At 42.9% G+C, this 13,796-nt stretch overlaps 1 protein-coding gene across 5 annotated transcripts; it reads right to left on the minus strand.

Annotated features, from left to right (window-relative positions):
• Nucleotides 1-1,032: 1,032 nt before the first annotated feature.
• On the minus strand, nucleotides 1,033-13,790 carry glyr1 (glyoxylate reductase 1 homolog (Arabidopsis)). 5 transcript variants are annotated; one of them, XM_058995684.1, is made up of 17 exons: nucleotides 13,672-13,720; nucleotides 13,488-13,519; nucleotides 12,842-12,878; nucleotides 12,441-12,520; nucleotides 12,195-12,333; nucleotides 11,675-11,851; nucleotides 11,428-11,505; nucleotides 11,036-11,089; nucleotides 9,494-9,544; nucleotides 8,947-9,020; nucleotides 8,691-8,790; nucleotides 7,849-7,974; nucleotides 7,509-7,610; nucleotides 5,901-6,063; nucleotides 3,710-3,889; nucleotides 3,261-3,385; nucleotides 1,033-2,935 (listed from the first exon to the last, which is right to left on the minus strand). In XM_058995684.1, exons 5-17 carry the CDS (start codon nucleotides 12,279-12,281, stop codon nucleotides 2,861-2,863), a joined length of 1,392 nt encoding a protein of 463 aa, XP_058851667.1. In that variant the 5' UTR covers nucleotides 12,282-12,333; nucleotides 12,441-12,520; nucleotides 12,842-12,878; nucleotides 13,488-13,519; nucleotides 13,672-13,720; the 3' UTR covers nucleotides 1,033-2,860. The 5 variants fall into 5 exon arrangements, with proteins under 5 accessions (XP_058851667.1, XP_058851665.1, XP_058851664.1 ...); XM_058995682.1 differs by lacking the exon at nucleotides 13,488-13,519 and having other exon boundaries at nucleotides 7,849-7,959; nucleotides 13,672-13,790; XM_058995681.1 differs by lacking the exon at nucleotides 13,488-13,519 and having other exon boundaries at nucleotides 13,672-13,790.
• Nucleotides 13,791-13,796: the final 6 nt, after the last annotated feature.

Raw genomic sequence — 13,796 nt, forward strand, 5'->3', positions numbered from 1 at the left:
CACATCCAAATACTGGAGTCTCAGAAAGGAGTTCCGAGTTCTGCGTTTTTGATTTTAAGATGATGTGCATTTTGTGCTCCTGTCAGGCAAGGTGACTGGACCATCATAAGACCTCCCAGTGCTGACCTGTGCACCCCTCAAGTTCAGCCCGGAGGCGCTCTCAGGCACTGCATGGCATTGTCTGTGGATTAAAGTTCACTGTGGCTAGGCTAAGCGCACCCCCATCATTTCAAGCCAGGCCTCAGTGTGAAAGCATGCTGGTGAATTACCTGCAGCATTTGGACTAACCAGTCATGAAGGGCAGCTTGGGGTTGTTGGCTTTGGTGTGTCTATAGCAGGAGGTAGAATTGGAAAGCACTGGCCAGCAGCAGACCATTGAAGGATAGCCGGGAGAGCCAGGTATGGAAGCAGGTATGGAGGAGTGGCTGATAATTAAACAGCAGCTCTGTGTGCAGCACGGGCACCAGCGCTCCTCAAACCAGCGCAGTACTGACTGATAATTAAACAGCAGCTCTGTGTGCAGCACTGGCACCAGCGCTCCTCAAACCAGCGCAGTACTGACTGATAATTAAACAGCAGCTCTGTGTGCAGCACGGGCACCAGCGCTCCTCAAACCAGCACAGTACTGACTTGATTAAACAGCAGCAGGTCCTCTAGGTACCTGGGCAGGGGTGTTTCAGTACCTACCTGCTTTCTCACTGCAGATAACAGGAAAGACATATGCCAGCAGCACAACTAGAAGGACCATTTCATCTCCTGATTTTATATATTTATGTATTATTAATGTAGTATTTTGTATTTAATTATATCCTGATGCAACTATCACTGACACTGTTATCTGCTCCGTTATTGAATCGCATTTTGTCATTCTTGTACTTGCTAGAACCAAAGTCATTGTATTTTATCTTGCTCTTATTTGTATTATTACTTGTACTGTGATTCTTAATGTATTTTTGTTTACGACTGTAAGTTGCCCTGGATAAGGGCGTCTGCTAAGAAATAAATAATATAAACCAAAAAAACAAACAAACATGTATTTATTTATTTGTTTAATTGAGAGGATTTGTTAATTGCACAAAATCATTTTTTTCTTCACATTTTTCACTTACATACTGAATGAGAAACATTGCTTATGAACAAAAGGCAAAACTCTTTTACACAAAATGTCATGTATCAGCAAACTTGCTATGAAGCAGTGGCTACTTCTTGTCAAAGCTGCTCATGTATGCCACACAGCAGTAAACAGAAGAACCAGGAAACCTTGCAATAACCGCCTAGAGTATTAAGACACCAACGATTAATGGTTTCAATTGATTGGTTAAAATAATAATATAAAAATACTGAAGGGCTACAGTAGAGACAGAAGCAGTGCAATCCTACTCTGGTAAGTCAGCTAGGGTCTGTTGGGTTTGTGGTAAAGACTGATCAAAGGAATCACGGCAGGATGAGTGAAGTCACTGGTGCTGCGGACATGCAAAAGTAAAGAAGCAATATGAACAGAGATCTGAGGCAGGAAGCACGAGTTGCTTTAGGGCAAAACAATAAAATCCATTTATTTAACTTATCTGCTCAATGTACAGCTCCCGATTAGTAAACAAGATTTACTAAAATTAAGAGATCTATAAAAACAATTACAAAAAGTACTTCTTTTTTTTTTGCACAGGAAATGAAGCATTCTGTATCAAAATATTTATAGTGGTGCAAGCTCCGAGTATGAATTATCTTTCTCCAGTTCAAAGTAATGCAGTCTGTTTTGTTATTTTATAGCCAATATTACCCATGACTTGGTTTCACACAAGTATGACTAAATACAAAATAGGAAGGTTATTAATACTATTATTGTGATCTATTCAAATGAACCCTTTCAGTGTGGTTCTAATAAAAGCTATACTGTTAAGGAGAAACATGTTCTGCGCATATATATATATATATATATATATATATATATATATATATATATATATATATATATATATATATATATATAATTATGGATGTTTTCATCCTCAAAACACACAGACATCCAGAAAACGGTAGCCCTGTATGTTCTCCAGCCTGTTCTCATAGTGCTACTAATACAGAATCATGCTTGACATGGTGTGACATACAGGATCAAATCTGTCTTGAGCATTCGCTTTATAGAAATAATTAACAACTGGCCCTTAAGAAAATGATCCTGATAACTAGTCTGGGAAATAAATTACTGAAAACATGCATTCAAGGTATTTAAATAATCGACAAGTAAAACACACCAATAAAGTATCACTCTGCTCCCCTCTATATATTCTCTTCAAATAAATAAGCTCTGCTAATCAGGGTGAGACTTTATTAAGGCACTGCAGTGGTACTTCCTTCCTTGGTGCTTCTCCAGTCTTGTATTTCATAACAAAACGATACTCAAGTAGGACAAAATAAAATGCTGAACTCTGGACCCATTCACAGGAAAGTGTTCCACCGACAATGAAATACAACTGCAGCACTGAAATATATATCTTTAACATAGCAACAAGGAAATACAGCATGTGCATGTAACAGTGGATGGTACATGTGTGACTGGAAAAGGAACCTAAACCAGAAGTTTGAATTGGTTTAAAAAACACAAGTAAACCATTGCAATGGGTAGGATTTCAATTTGCCCGACACACTGCATTACTTCTCCCATCAAGCTTTAACAAGGTCAAAACAAAAAGGAGCAGCACACAGCTGGCCACTTCATTTGTCCCTTTACAGGGCAATGCTCGGGAGGCTTGGACACGTCACCACTGCTTCTCCCTCTGACTCGGGGAAATAGCAGATTCATTTAGAAAAGGAAATGATCACAACAGCAAGAATGTGGTCCACACTTAATTACAACTGCAGTTTAGTGAATGTAGGCTCTGTAAACTGCAGACATATCATTATCAGACTGGTCCAATGCCTTTGCTCTTTTATAAACCTGTATGAAAAAAAAAAAAAAAAACATGAATTAATATATTCCTTTAGAAAGAAGGAACAAGCATGTGCTGTCTACACCCCTCTGCCTTCCATTCAACCCAGTCCCCATTCAAATGGAATATGCACACGGTAGAGCTCATGGGGTATCCTGCTGCACTCAATACATACTAACTTACTGTGCCAAGATACCCAATATAATCGAATGGGGATGACGCCTCCCCAGACAACACAGCAGTCACCTGACCCGAGCACACCGTGTGCACACCCCAGTTACTCCAGGTCACAGGCAGGCTTCACAATACAGAAAGGCTCGCTTTTCACTCTACCTCATTGGCTGCAGCTGCCATTGGAGTGGGATGATTGACAGAGTCGCCCATTGCGATCGCTAACCTGAGATCTTTCTGAATGTGTTTCAAATAGTAATCAGGCTTGAAGTTGCCCTGCAAAACATCTGGAATGACAAAGAAAAGTTCCCATACAAATATGCAAGTAAAACAATGCAGTCTCACCTCTGAGAATCAAAATGCTGCAGGATAACATTCTCGTTGAACACACGCACTACCGTGGAGGCATACTGCTATCGCTTCTTTATTGTGAAATGATGCAAACCTGCTTACAAAGGGTGTGTGAAGGAGCCCTAACCAACACAAACATGCAATTACAACACATGATGTAGTGTCTGAAATTGGAAACTGAACAGGCTTCAATGACTGTTCCTAAATACCAGCTCAAGAAAAATACAGCATGCATCAGAAACATTTAATGAAATACTCACTTTGGCATTTCTGGTCCAGGAAAGTGCTTGCCATTTGCCCGTGGCTGAGAATGTCTAGAAAGGTCGTCTGTGATTGGCCAGTTACTTGTGCCAGTGTCAGCCCTTCTGCAATCGTTGCCATAAAACTTCCATGAACCATGTTGAGGATCAGCATCATCTTGGCTGCGTTCCCCACTTCACCTTCAGAACGACAGAGACAGGAGCCTGTGTCAGTACCACCCCCGCCAGGCCTCCAACACGCGGGAGTCACACTAGGTTCAAACATACAGTACTGTGCAAAAGTTTTAGGCAGGTGTGAAAAAATGCTGTAAAGTAAGAATGCTTTCAAAAATAGACATGTTAATAGTTTATATTTATCAATTAACAAAATGCAAAGTGAGTGAACAGAAGAAAAATCTACATCAAATCAATATTTGGTGTGACCACCCTTTGCCTTCAAAACAGCATCAATTCTTCTCGGTACACTTGCACACAGTTTTTGAAGGAATTCGGCAGGTAGGTTGGCCCAAGCATCTTGGAGAACTAACCACAGTTGTTCTGTGGATTTAGGCAGCCTCAGTTGCTTCTCTCTCTTCATGTAATCCCAGACAGACTCGATGTTGAGATCAGGGCTCTGTGGGGGCCATACCATCACTTCCAGGACTCCTTGTTGTTCATTACGCTGAAGATAGTTCTTAATGACTTTCGCTGTATGTTTGGGGTCGTTGTCATGCTGCAGAATAAATTTGGGGCCAATCAGATGCCTCCCTGATGGTATTGCATGATGGATAAGTATCTGCCTGTACTTCTCAGAATTGAGGAGACCATTAATTCTGACCAAATCCCCAACTCCATTTGCAGAAATGCATCCCCAAACTTGCAAGGAACCTCCACCATGCTTCACTGCTGCCTGCAGACACTCACTCGTGTACACCGCTCTCCAGCCCTTTGGCAAACAAACTGCCTTCTGCTACAGCCAAATATTTCAAATTTTGACTCATCAGTCCAGAGCACCTGCTGCCATTTTTCTGCACCTCACTTCCTGTGTTTACGTGCATAGTTGAGTCGCTTGGCCTTGTTTCCATGTCGGAGGTATGGCTTTTTGGCCACAAGTCTTCCATGAAGGCCACTTCTGACCAGACTTCTCCGGACAGTAGATGGGTGTACCAGGGTCCCACTGTTTTCTGCCAATTCTGAGCTGATGGCACTGCTGGACATCTTCCGATTGCGAAGGGAAGCAAGCATGATGTGTCTTTCATCTGCTGCAGTAAGTTTCCTTGGCCGACCACTGCGTCTACGGTCCTCAATGTTGCCCGTTTCTTTGTGCTTCTTCAAAAGAGCTTGGACAGCACATCTGGAAACCCCTGTCTGCCTTGAAATTTCTGCCTGGGAGAGACCTTGCTGATGCAGTATAACTACCTTGTGTCTTGTTGCTGTGCTCAGTCTTGCCATGGTGTATGACTTTTGACAGTAAACTGTCTTCAGCAACCTCACCTTGTTAGCTGAGTTTGGCTGTTCCTCACCCAGTTTTATTCCTCCTACACAGCTGTTTGTTTCAGTTAATGATTGTGTTTCAACCTACATATTGAATTGATGATCATTAGCACCTGTTTGGTATAATTGTTTAATCATACACCTGACTATATGCCTACAAAATCCCTGACTTTGTGCAAGTGTACCTAGAAGAATTGATGCTGTTTTGAAGGCAAAGGGTGGTCACACCAAATATGGATTTGATTTAGATTTTTCTTCTGTTCACTCACTTTGCATTTAGTTAATTGATAAATATAATCTATTAACATGTCTATTTTTGAAAGCATTCTTACTTTACAGCATTTTTTCACACCTGCCTAAAACTTTTGCACAGTACTGTACATGCAGCACGTATGGTTCCCCATTAATCAATGTTGTGTCCCAGTGGCTACAGAAATACTGCAAAACAGGATCAAAATAAACCTTGCATGTGAAATTGAATACCAGCATAGAACCTTCCCAGTGTCCAACAAACCCATTCAATTCAATAGTAAAATCATCATTACTCAACCTTTACCCTTTTACTTTTTAGAAAGCAGCCTGTTTGCAATCCCCCCTCCCCCTCCCCCTCCCCTCCCCAAAGCAGGTTCAGGTGTAAACTTTCTAGCCCCGTAAAACACATCTTGCCATGACATCACTGTGTAAGCGCGCCAGGCCTGCTCCTGCTGCATGTCCATACCCAAGAAGAACGACGTCTTTCCCATAGCCTGGAAACAGCTGCTGCAGTCTTCATACAGCGACCGGTCTCCAGCAGCTAGAATGACCAGCATCCCGTCATTGGAGAGCTGCTGGCTCCCAGAGACTGGAGCTTCTAGAAAGCGGCCCCCCCTGGACGTGATCACCTGTGAAGAAACAAGACCAGTCAGCACACAAACCAGGCTGCTTTATCGACTGGGTTTGAGAAATACCTATCTGTGTTCTACTGCCCCTCCCTTATCTGAGAAATACCTATCTGTGTTCTACTGCCCCTCTCTTATCTGAGAAATATCTAGCTGTGTTCTACTGCCCCTCCCGTATCTGAGAAATACCTATTCGTGTTCTACTGCCCCTCCCGTATCTGAGAAATACCTAGCTGTGTTCTACTGCCCCTCCCGTATCTAAGAAATACCTAGCTGTGTTCAACTGCCCCTCCCGTATCTGAGAAATACCTATTCGTGTTCTACTGCCCCTCCCGTATCTGAGAAATACCTAGCTGTGTTCTACTGCCCCTCCCGTATCTAAGAAATACCTAGCTGTGTTCAACTGCCCCTCCCGTATCTGAGAAATACCTATTCGTGTTCTACTGCCCCTCCCGTATCTGAGAAATACCTAGCTGTGTTCTACTGCCCCTCCCGTATCTGAGAAATACCTATTCGTGTTCTACTGCCCCTCCCGTATCTGAGAAATACCTATTCGTGTTCTACTGCCCCTCCCGTATCTGAGAAATACCTATTCGTGTTCTACTGCCCCTCCCGTATCTGAGAAATACCTATTCGTGTTCTACTGCCCCTCCCGTATCTGAGAAATACCTATTCGTGTTCTACTGCCCCTCCCGTATCTGAGAAATACCTATTCGTGTTCTACTGCCCCTCCCGTATCTGAGAAATACCTATTCGTGTTCTACTGCCCCTCCCGTATCTGAGAAATACCTATTCGTGTTCTACTGCCCCTCCCGTATCTGAGAAATACCTATTCGTGTTCTACTGCCCCTCCCGTATCTGAGAAATACCTATTCGTGTTCTACTGCCCCTCCCGTATCTGAGAAATACCTATTCGTGTTCTACTGCCCCTCCCGTATCTGAGAAATACCTATTCGTGTTCTACTGCCCCTCCCGTATCTGAGAAATACCTATTCGTGTTCTACTGCCCCTCCCGTATCTGAGAAATACCTATTCGTGTTCTACTGCCCCTCCCGTATCTGAGAAATACCTATTCGTGTTCTACTGCCCCTCCCGTATCTGAGAAATACCTATCTGTGTTCTACTGCCCCTCTCGTATCTGAGAAATACCTATCTGTGTTCTACTGCCCCTCTCGTATCTGAGAAATATCTAGCTGTGTTCTACTGCCCCTCCCGTATCTGAGAAACACCTATTCGTGTTCTACTGCCCCTCCCGTATCTGAGAAATATCTAGCTGTGTTCTACTGCCCCTCCCGTGTCTGTGTCTAGGTATTTATTATTAAATTAGAAGTGTCTCTGTCTGTGAAGCAGTGCCATTAATGGAGCTTCCTGATTGGTAGATAAAGGCTGCGTGGTTTCTAGTGCACTGCAGGTGCGACCATGTGAAAAAACAAAATCGCAGTCTTTACCTGGGATAATTCTGCAACAGTGTCAGGATCTACAGTGGACATTTCTACATAACACTTCCCTGGTCTTATTCCCTGCAGAACACCACTGGGACCAAGCACTAACTGAATAGAAAGAAACACACGTTATTTACAGGCCTTGAAGAATATGAACCCTGAAGATTAAGGATATTGATTTTTATATATTAACTTTAAACAAGGACATCAACTTGAGAAATAGAAGCTGAATCTCTGACCAACATAACACATACTTTGTTAAAATGACTGACAAACAAACTTGTCTGGCCCCCCATGCTTATCTTGAAGAGTAATTCCACAGAATTAATAAAGCTTAAACACTTACATCCTTGGCAGCCTTTGGGTCGGAAACACAGGAAAAAGTGACATCACACGTAGAAACGACCTCGGCTGGAGTGCGCCCTAACCTTGCACCTTCTTGTATAAACAAGTCACACTGCAAGGAACCAAGCTGCTAGTTACAAAATAAGTATTAGTACAGCAGAATTGTGATTTGTGAACACATCAGTACTGTCTGCTGGCAAGCCTGTATCTCATCACAGTGAAGCTCAGCTCACACCTTATAAATACTGACTCAATAACACTGCAGCAAACAATCATATGATATGAATTACAGACTTGTGACCGAAAGTGCCAACAGACTGGAACAAGTGCCTTCATGTTGTAATAGACAGGGGTTCACATAACTTTTATCATTAGGTTCTCATGGGAGTACCAGCAGAAATGGTTTGGTACCAAGATTAGGAATCATCATCCAAGTCGCTGTCCAGCTCCACCTCCTCCGACAGTTCAAACAATTGGGGATGTCAAAGACCAGGGTGCAAATTTGGAGCTAGATTGTTGACATTTATAAATATTGTAAAAACATATTATACTTGTAATATATATATATATATATATATATATATATATATATATATAAACACGTTCTAATTTCACTAGAAGTCAAACACATCTTGAGACTCAATGGAAAATCGGGAGGTTAGGCAGGTATGGCTCACAGCCAGATAATATGCACCCTCGCTGCCTTTATGAAAAATGCTTTCCTGATAAAAATGGACTGACAGTACGCCTTAAAAACAACATGGAAGTCTGCATTTTATTTTATTGATGCGCACGCGTACCAGTTATGTGAACCCGTTAACAGAATCTCATGTAGTGACTTGCCTTCTCTGCAGTGCGATTCCAAACCATCACAATGTGTCCCATCTTTAAAAGGTTTGCAACGATGCCACTGCCCATCAGTCCTAGTCCAAGAAATCCTATTCTGTTGTGGAGAAATACGATTCATCAATAAATTAGCAAAATAACATGCCACCTAACATTTCATTTGTAAAGAACTGGCATTAACTTATATAAACAAACTCAGTCATCATAACAGTGTGGTTAACTGAATCACACAAACATCATGTTTAAATGGTACCTTTTGTCTGTGGGGGTGATGCTGCCATTCACAGCTGTACTGTCTGCAGCTTGAATTGATGTTGAGCCCGTGTCCTGTTCAGAGAAAATGCATGTCAGTCCATCCTTAAAAAAACGCATGGTGTTCCTCACCTGGCTTTCGTTTTTTGTTATTGTGTCGCTAAACTTTTCATACAGCCCTTGTTATTGCTGCTGCCTCCCTTGTTCTAACAGCATGTCTTGTTTGTGCATGTTTTACTAATTGTGCTGTTGAATCCTCTTTCTGAAGCTTGCAACGCCTCCTTTGTTGTAACAATGTACTTGGCGTTCCAGTCAGTACATGGTGATGCGAGTTTGTCTTTGAGAACAGAAAACAGTACTTGAATCTAACAATCAGGGATCCAAGCCCACGTACAGAGGAAGGTGATAAATTGAACTCCATTAAAAACCCAGAGATACCACGATTTTTCAGAATGTGGAAATAGACATGCTTCTGAAACAGAGCTGTGTGTGTGTGTAGAATCTCTAGAGGTATGAATAGTGACAACACCTACTGAGTTCATTCTTACCTCTTCGAAAATCTTCAACCGTTTGCTTATAGGCTCCAATGAAGAACCTGGCTGCATGGAAAACAAAGACAAAGAGTTAGCTGACTGCAAATCCCCGGGGAGGACACAACTCCCACAAAGAGAGAGTTAGCATGAGAACGCAAACCTGCCATCACACAGCAAACCCCCGGGGAGGACACAACTCCAACAAAGAGAGAGTTAGCATGAGAACGCAAACCTGCCGTCACACTGCAAACCCCCGGGCAGAACACAACTCCCACAAAGAGAGAGTTAGCATGAGAACGCAAACCTGACGTCACACTGCAAACCCCCGGGCAGGACACAACTCCCACAAAGAGAGAGTTAGCATGAGAACGCAAACCTGCCGTCACACTGCAAATCCCCGGGGAGGACACAACTCCCACAAAGAGAGAGTTAGCATGAGAACGCAAACCTGCCGTCACACTGCAAATCCCCGGGGAGGACACAACTCCCACAAAGAGAGAGTTAGCATGAGAACGCAAACCTGCCGTCACACTGCAAACCCCCGGGCAGAACACAACTCCCACAAAGAGAGAGTTAGCATGAGAACGCAAACCTGCCGTCACACTGCAAACCCCCGGGCAGAACACAACTCCCACAAAGAGAGAGTTAGCATGAGAACGCAAACCTGCCGTCACACTGCAAACCCCCGGGCAGGACACAACTCCCACAAAGAGAAAGTAAGCATGAGAACGCAAACCTGCCGTCACACTGCAAACCCCCGGGCAGAACACAACTCCCACAAAGAGAGAGTTAGCATGAGAACGCAAACCTGACGTCACACTGCAAACCCCCGGGCAGCACACAACTCCCACAAAGAGAGAGTTAGCATGAGAACGCAAACCTGCCATCACACTGCAAACCCCCGGGCAGGACACAACTCCAACAAAGAGAGAGTTAGCATGAGAACGCAAACCTGCCGTCACACTGCAAACCCCCGGGCAGGACACAACTCCCACAAAGAGAGAGTTAGCATGAGAACGCAAACCTGCCGTCACACTGCAAACCCCCGGGCAGGACACAAAGCACCCATATACAGAAGTGCAAGATGCAAACATTCCCTCACAAATAATGCCCAAAGGGCCAATGTGAATGTACAAAAACGCAACCTTTTTTCCTTTTAAAACAGATCTATCAATAGAATTTGTTTTGTTAACAAGTGGACAGCAAGTTTAAGATTCAAGCCGCTCCCTGCCTCCAGGAGGGATTGGGGTATGTGTGCTGCCGCAGACAGACCCGTATCAAGAACCAGAAAAAGGATGAGCTGCAACGCCTGCGAGCAAGCTTTCAGAGGGACCCTTAGCATTGCTGGATAAAGAGCTGCAACGCCTGCGAGCAAGCTTTCAGAGGGACCCTTAGCATTGCTGGATAAAGAGCTGCAACGCCTGCGAGCAAGCTTTCAGAGGGACCCTTAGCATTGCTGGATAAAGAGCTGCAACGCCTGCGAGCAAGCTTTCAGAGGGACCCTTAGCATTGCTGGATAAAGAGGCTGGACTTCCAAACAACAATCACGGCTCTTACCTTCTCAGACTGGCTGAGCAGAAAGTGATGGAAGTGAGGGTCCTCCTTTACTTGCTACAATGGAAAAAAGTTCAATCTGAAACATTTCTCGAAATAGTTCTACTAATCTGATACAATGGATCAAACGTTAGGCACACACAACTGAAAGAATACAAAAATCTGAAAGTCTTATTTTTAAAATCACTGTTAGTTTTGCTTTTTAGCAGGAGTCAAGCGCTCCCCCTTGGTAGTGCAGTGCTGGAGATCAAGGACAAATGAACTACCTGTGGTGCTAGGTTAGAGAGGCCCCTAAGAGAAGAACAGTGGTTTGTATCTACATTGTATTTAAATTATAGCCTCAGAGAGTCACAGCTATGGGTATCCTAATAAAAGAAATATTTTCAGAAACCTACATTACTCTGCCACTTGAAACCTGACACTGCTCCTGACATCGTTCTGTGTACTGTGGAAGGCTCTGGGTCGGATAATTCCTATACAAAAACAAAGGAAGAAATTCATTCATGGGTAATATTAAACACAAAGACATGTAGTTTAATATAACAGGGGCTGTGCTCAATCATGAGTAATATTAAACACAAAGACATGTAGTTTAATATAACAGGGGCTGTGCTCAATCAGACTCAGATTTCACAAACCGACCTTCTCATCCTTGGGAGGGCGGCCGCGTTTCTTTGGGCTGAGATCGTCACTCTCTCCAGCCGGGGATGATTTAAGAGTGCTTGTGGAATTTTTTCTGCCTCTCGCCTCAGCAGAGCTGGATTTGGTTTTATCATCGGAATTGCTTTTACTGTTCTCTTCTGCGGAGTTGTGTGATGCCTAAAACATAAAAAACAATTGACATCTCGGTCTCTCAATTTCACTGCAACACAATTCCCAGCCATGAGACACTACTTATTAACATGTTGAGAGAAAACTGAATGCAGGACACCTGCAGCATATCATGCACAGAGAGTAACGCACATGTATTAAATACTGGGATGTTCTGCACTACCCAAAAATAAACCAATATTGCACAGTCACAGTTAAACTCATGGTTTGATCACATTGAAGGGGAGTTATTTGCCACTGCAGGATTTGATTTGGCTTCAGAAAGTTCTCAAAGCACAGACAAGCCCGATGTGAAGCTCACTTTGCCGCACAGATCCCCGCTCTGTCTCACCTGCTCCCTTCCCCTGGCTTTCTTGAGGAACTCTTCCACTGCATCCACCGCCTGCTGGAAGCGCTTGCCTTTATTGATCTTGATCATGTCTTCCTTGTGGGGATGGTATGGCTTGAGCTGCTCCACCTTTATCCAAGCACTGAAACCCCACAAAAGCAAATGCTTGGTATATTGAACATGCAACTGCTTGCTGTGTTAAAGTGGTGCTGGCATCTTAGAGGAGTTCAGAGATAAACAAATACTTACTGATCTTCAGTTCCAAAGAACTTCACAAAGAAACATTTTTTGCCACTTGGTTTTTTCAAATCCTTGGGAGGGCTTACAATCTGACAACAACAAAAACAAAGAGAATCAACCTCTAAAAAATGAGTAGAGGAGTTACAACTGAAGCTGGAGTTGAAGTGTGACACTGCCCTGTCTGTTCTGCAGCCCAATACTATATTAAACATCATGTTTGGATGTGTTCTTCTCATAACAATTACACATATTCAAACAAAGAAGGGATGCTAACACTGTAATTCAGTGTGTCAGTTTATCAAGAATGGTTGTTATAAACTTTGGTTTCGTTTCAGTGCAAGTAGTATACTGTACATTTATATAGGTGCTAAAGTAACTTCTTGATTGATAGCATATTAAATACCACTGACCTTTCCTGGCCAGGGTGGGTACCGACCAAGTTTACCCCTGGAGAAAAAGAAGACCATTCAGAAAGTAAACATATATCTACTCATTTGTATCACATGGTTTGGTGTAATACCGCACTAACACAGTGTCATAGTACCGCGCTAATTAAACAGAGTGTCATAGTACCGCGCTCATTTAATTAAACACGGTGTTAAAGTACCGCGCTAATTTAATTAAACAGTGTCATAGTACCGCAGTAATTAGGTGGCTTGCATAAGATCAAGTCACACAGCTTCGATTAAACGGTCCAATCACATGCTCCCAGAAAACGACAGCTGTCAATGCAAATGCTTCAACGTGTCGGATTTATTCTGGGTCGATTTCCACCATCAACATCATCAGAGATCAAACAAGACCGTCGTCAGTCGGCTGTTTGGTGGACGGAGGAAGCAGTACATCACTTAATCGCCTCGACGAATTTTAACTTCTTAACGCAATCCAAGTACTGAAACCCAAACTGAATACATTCACTCACAGTGTCACCTTGGGGTCTCACGTTTACACCCCGTCTGCTCTATGCTGTTGTCAAAGATTCAGTAATGGTCATTTCACGAGTTAACGCAATTCCCACGGCAGTGTTTTTTTTTATTTTTTTTAATCAAAACAAACCTCCATTACACAAATTACATGTACCACGGGATCTGTAAAAAAAAAAAAAAAAAAACTTTCCATATTACTAGTATGTGGTAGGCTTCTGTTTAAAAATTATATACATGTATAATATGAGCCATTTATTACTATTATGAATGAATTATTAATAATACATTTTAAAAAAACAGAAAACAATTCTCACCACACCAAATCTCCGATCCGTAAATGTACTGTCGCCATTTTACAAATGAAGGTAAACGTCGCACAGGATCCTGGGAAGGAGAACACACCCACTCACATCACATGACCCAGCACAAGCTTCAGAAT

Source organism: Acipenser ruthenus, chromosome 22 (assembly GCF_902713425.1).
Source record: "Acipenser ruthenus chromosome 22, fAciRut3.2 maternal haplotype, whole genome shotgun sequence".
In the NCBI taxonomy this organism is placed as follows: Eukaryota; Metazoa; Chordata; class Actinopteri; order Acipenseriformes; family Acipenseridae; genus Acipenser; species Acipenser ruthenus.

Coding starts and splice junctions, on each gene's coding strand:
- glyr1 (XM_058995681.1), bottom strand. CDS start 13,709: ATGGCGACAGTACATTTACGGATCGGAGATTTGGTGTG. Junction 12,879..13,671: donor CGGATCGGAGATTTGGTGTG/GTGAGAATTGTT, acceptor CTTTTTCTCCAG/GGGTAAACTTGGTCGGTACC. Junction 6,064..7,508: donor CTGTTGCAGAATTATCCCAG/GTAAAGACTGCG, acceptor GTTTCTTCACAG/GTGATCACGTCCAGGGGGGG.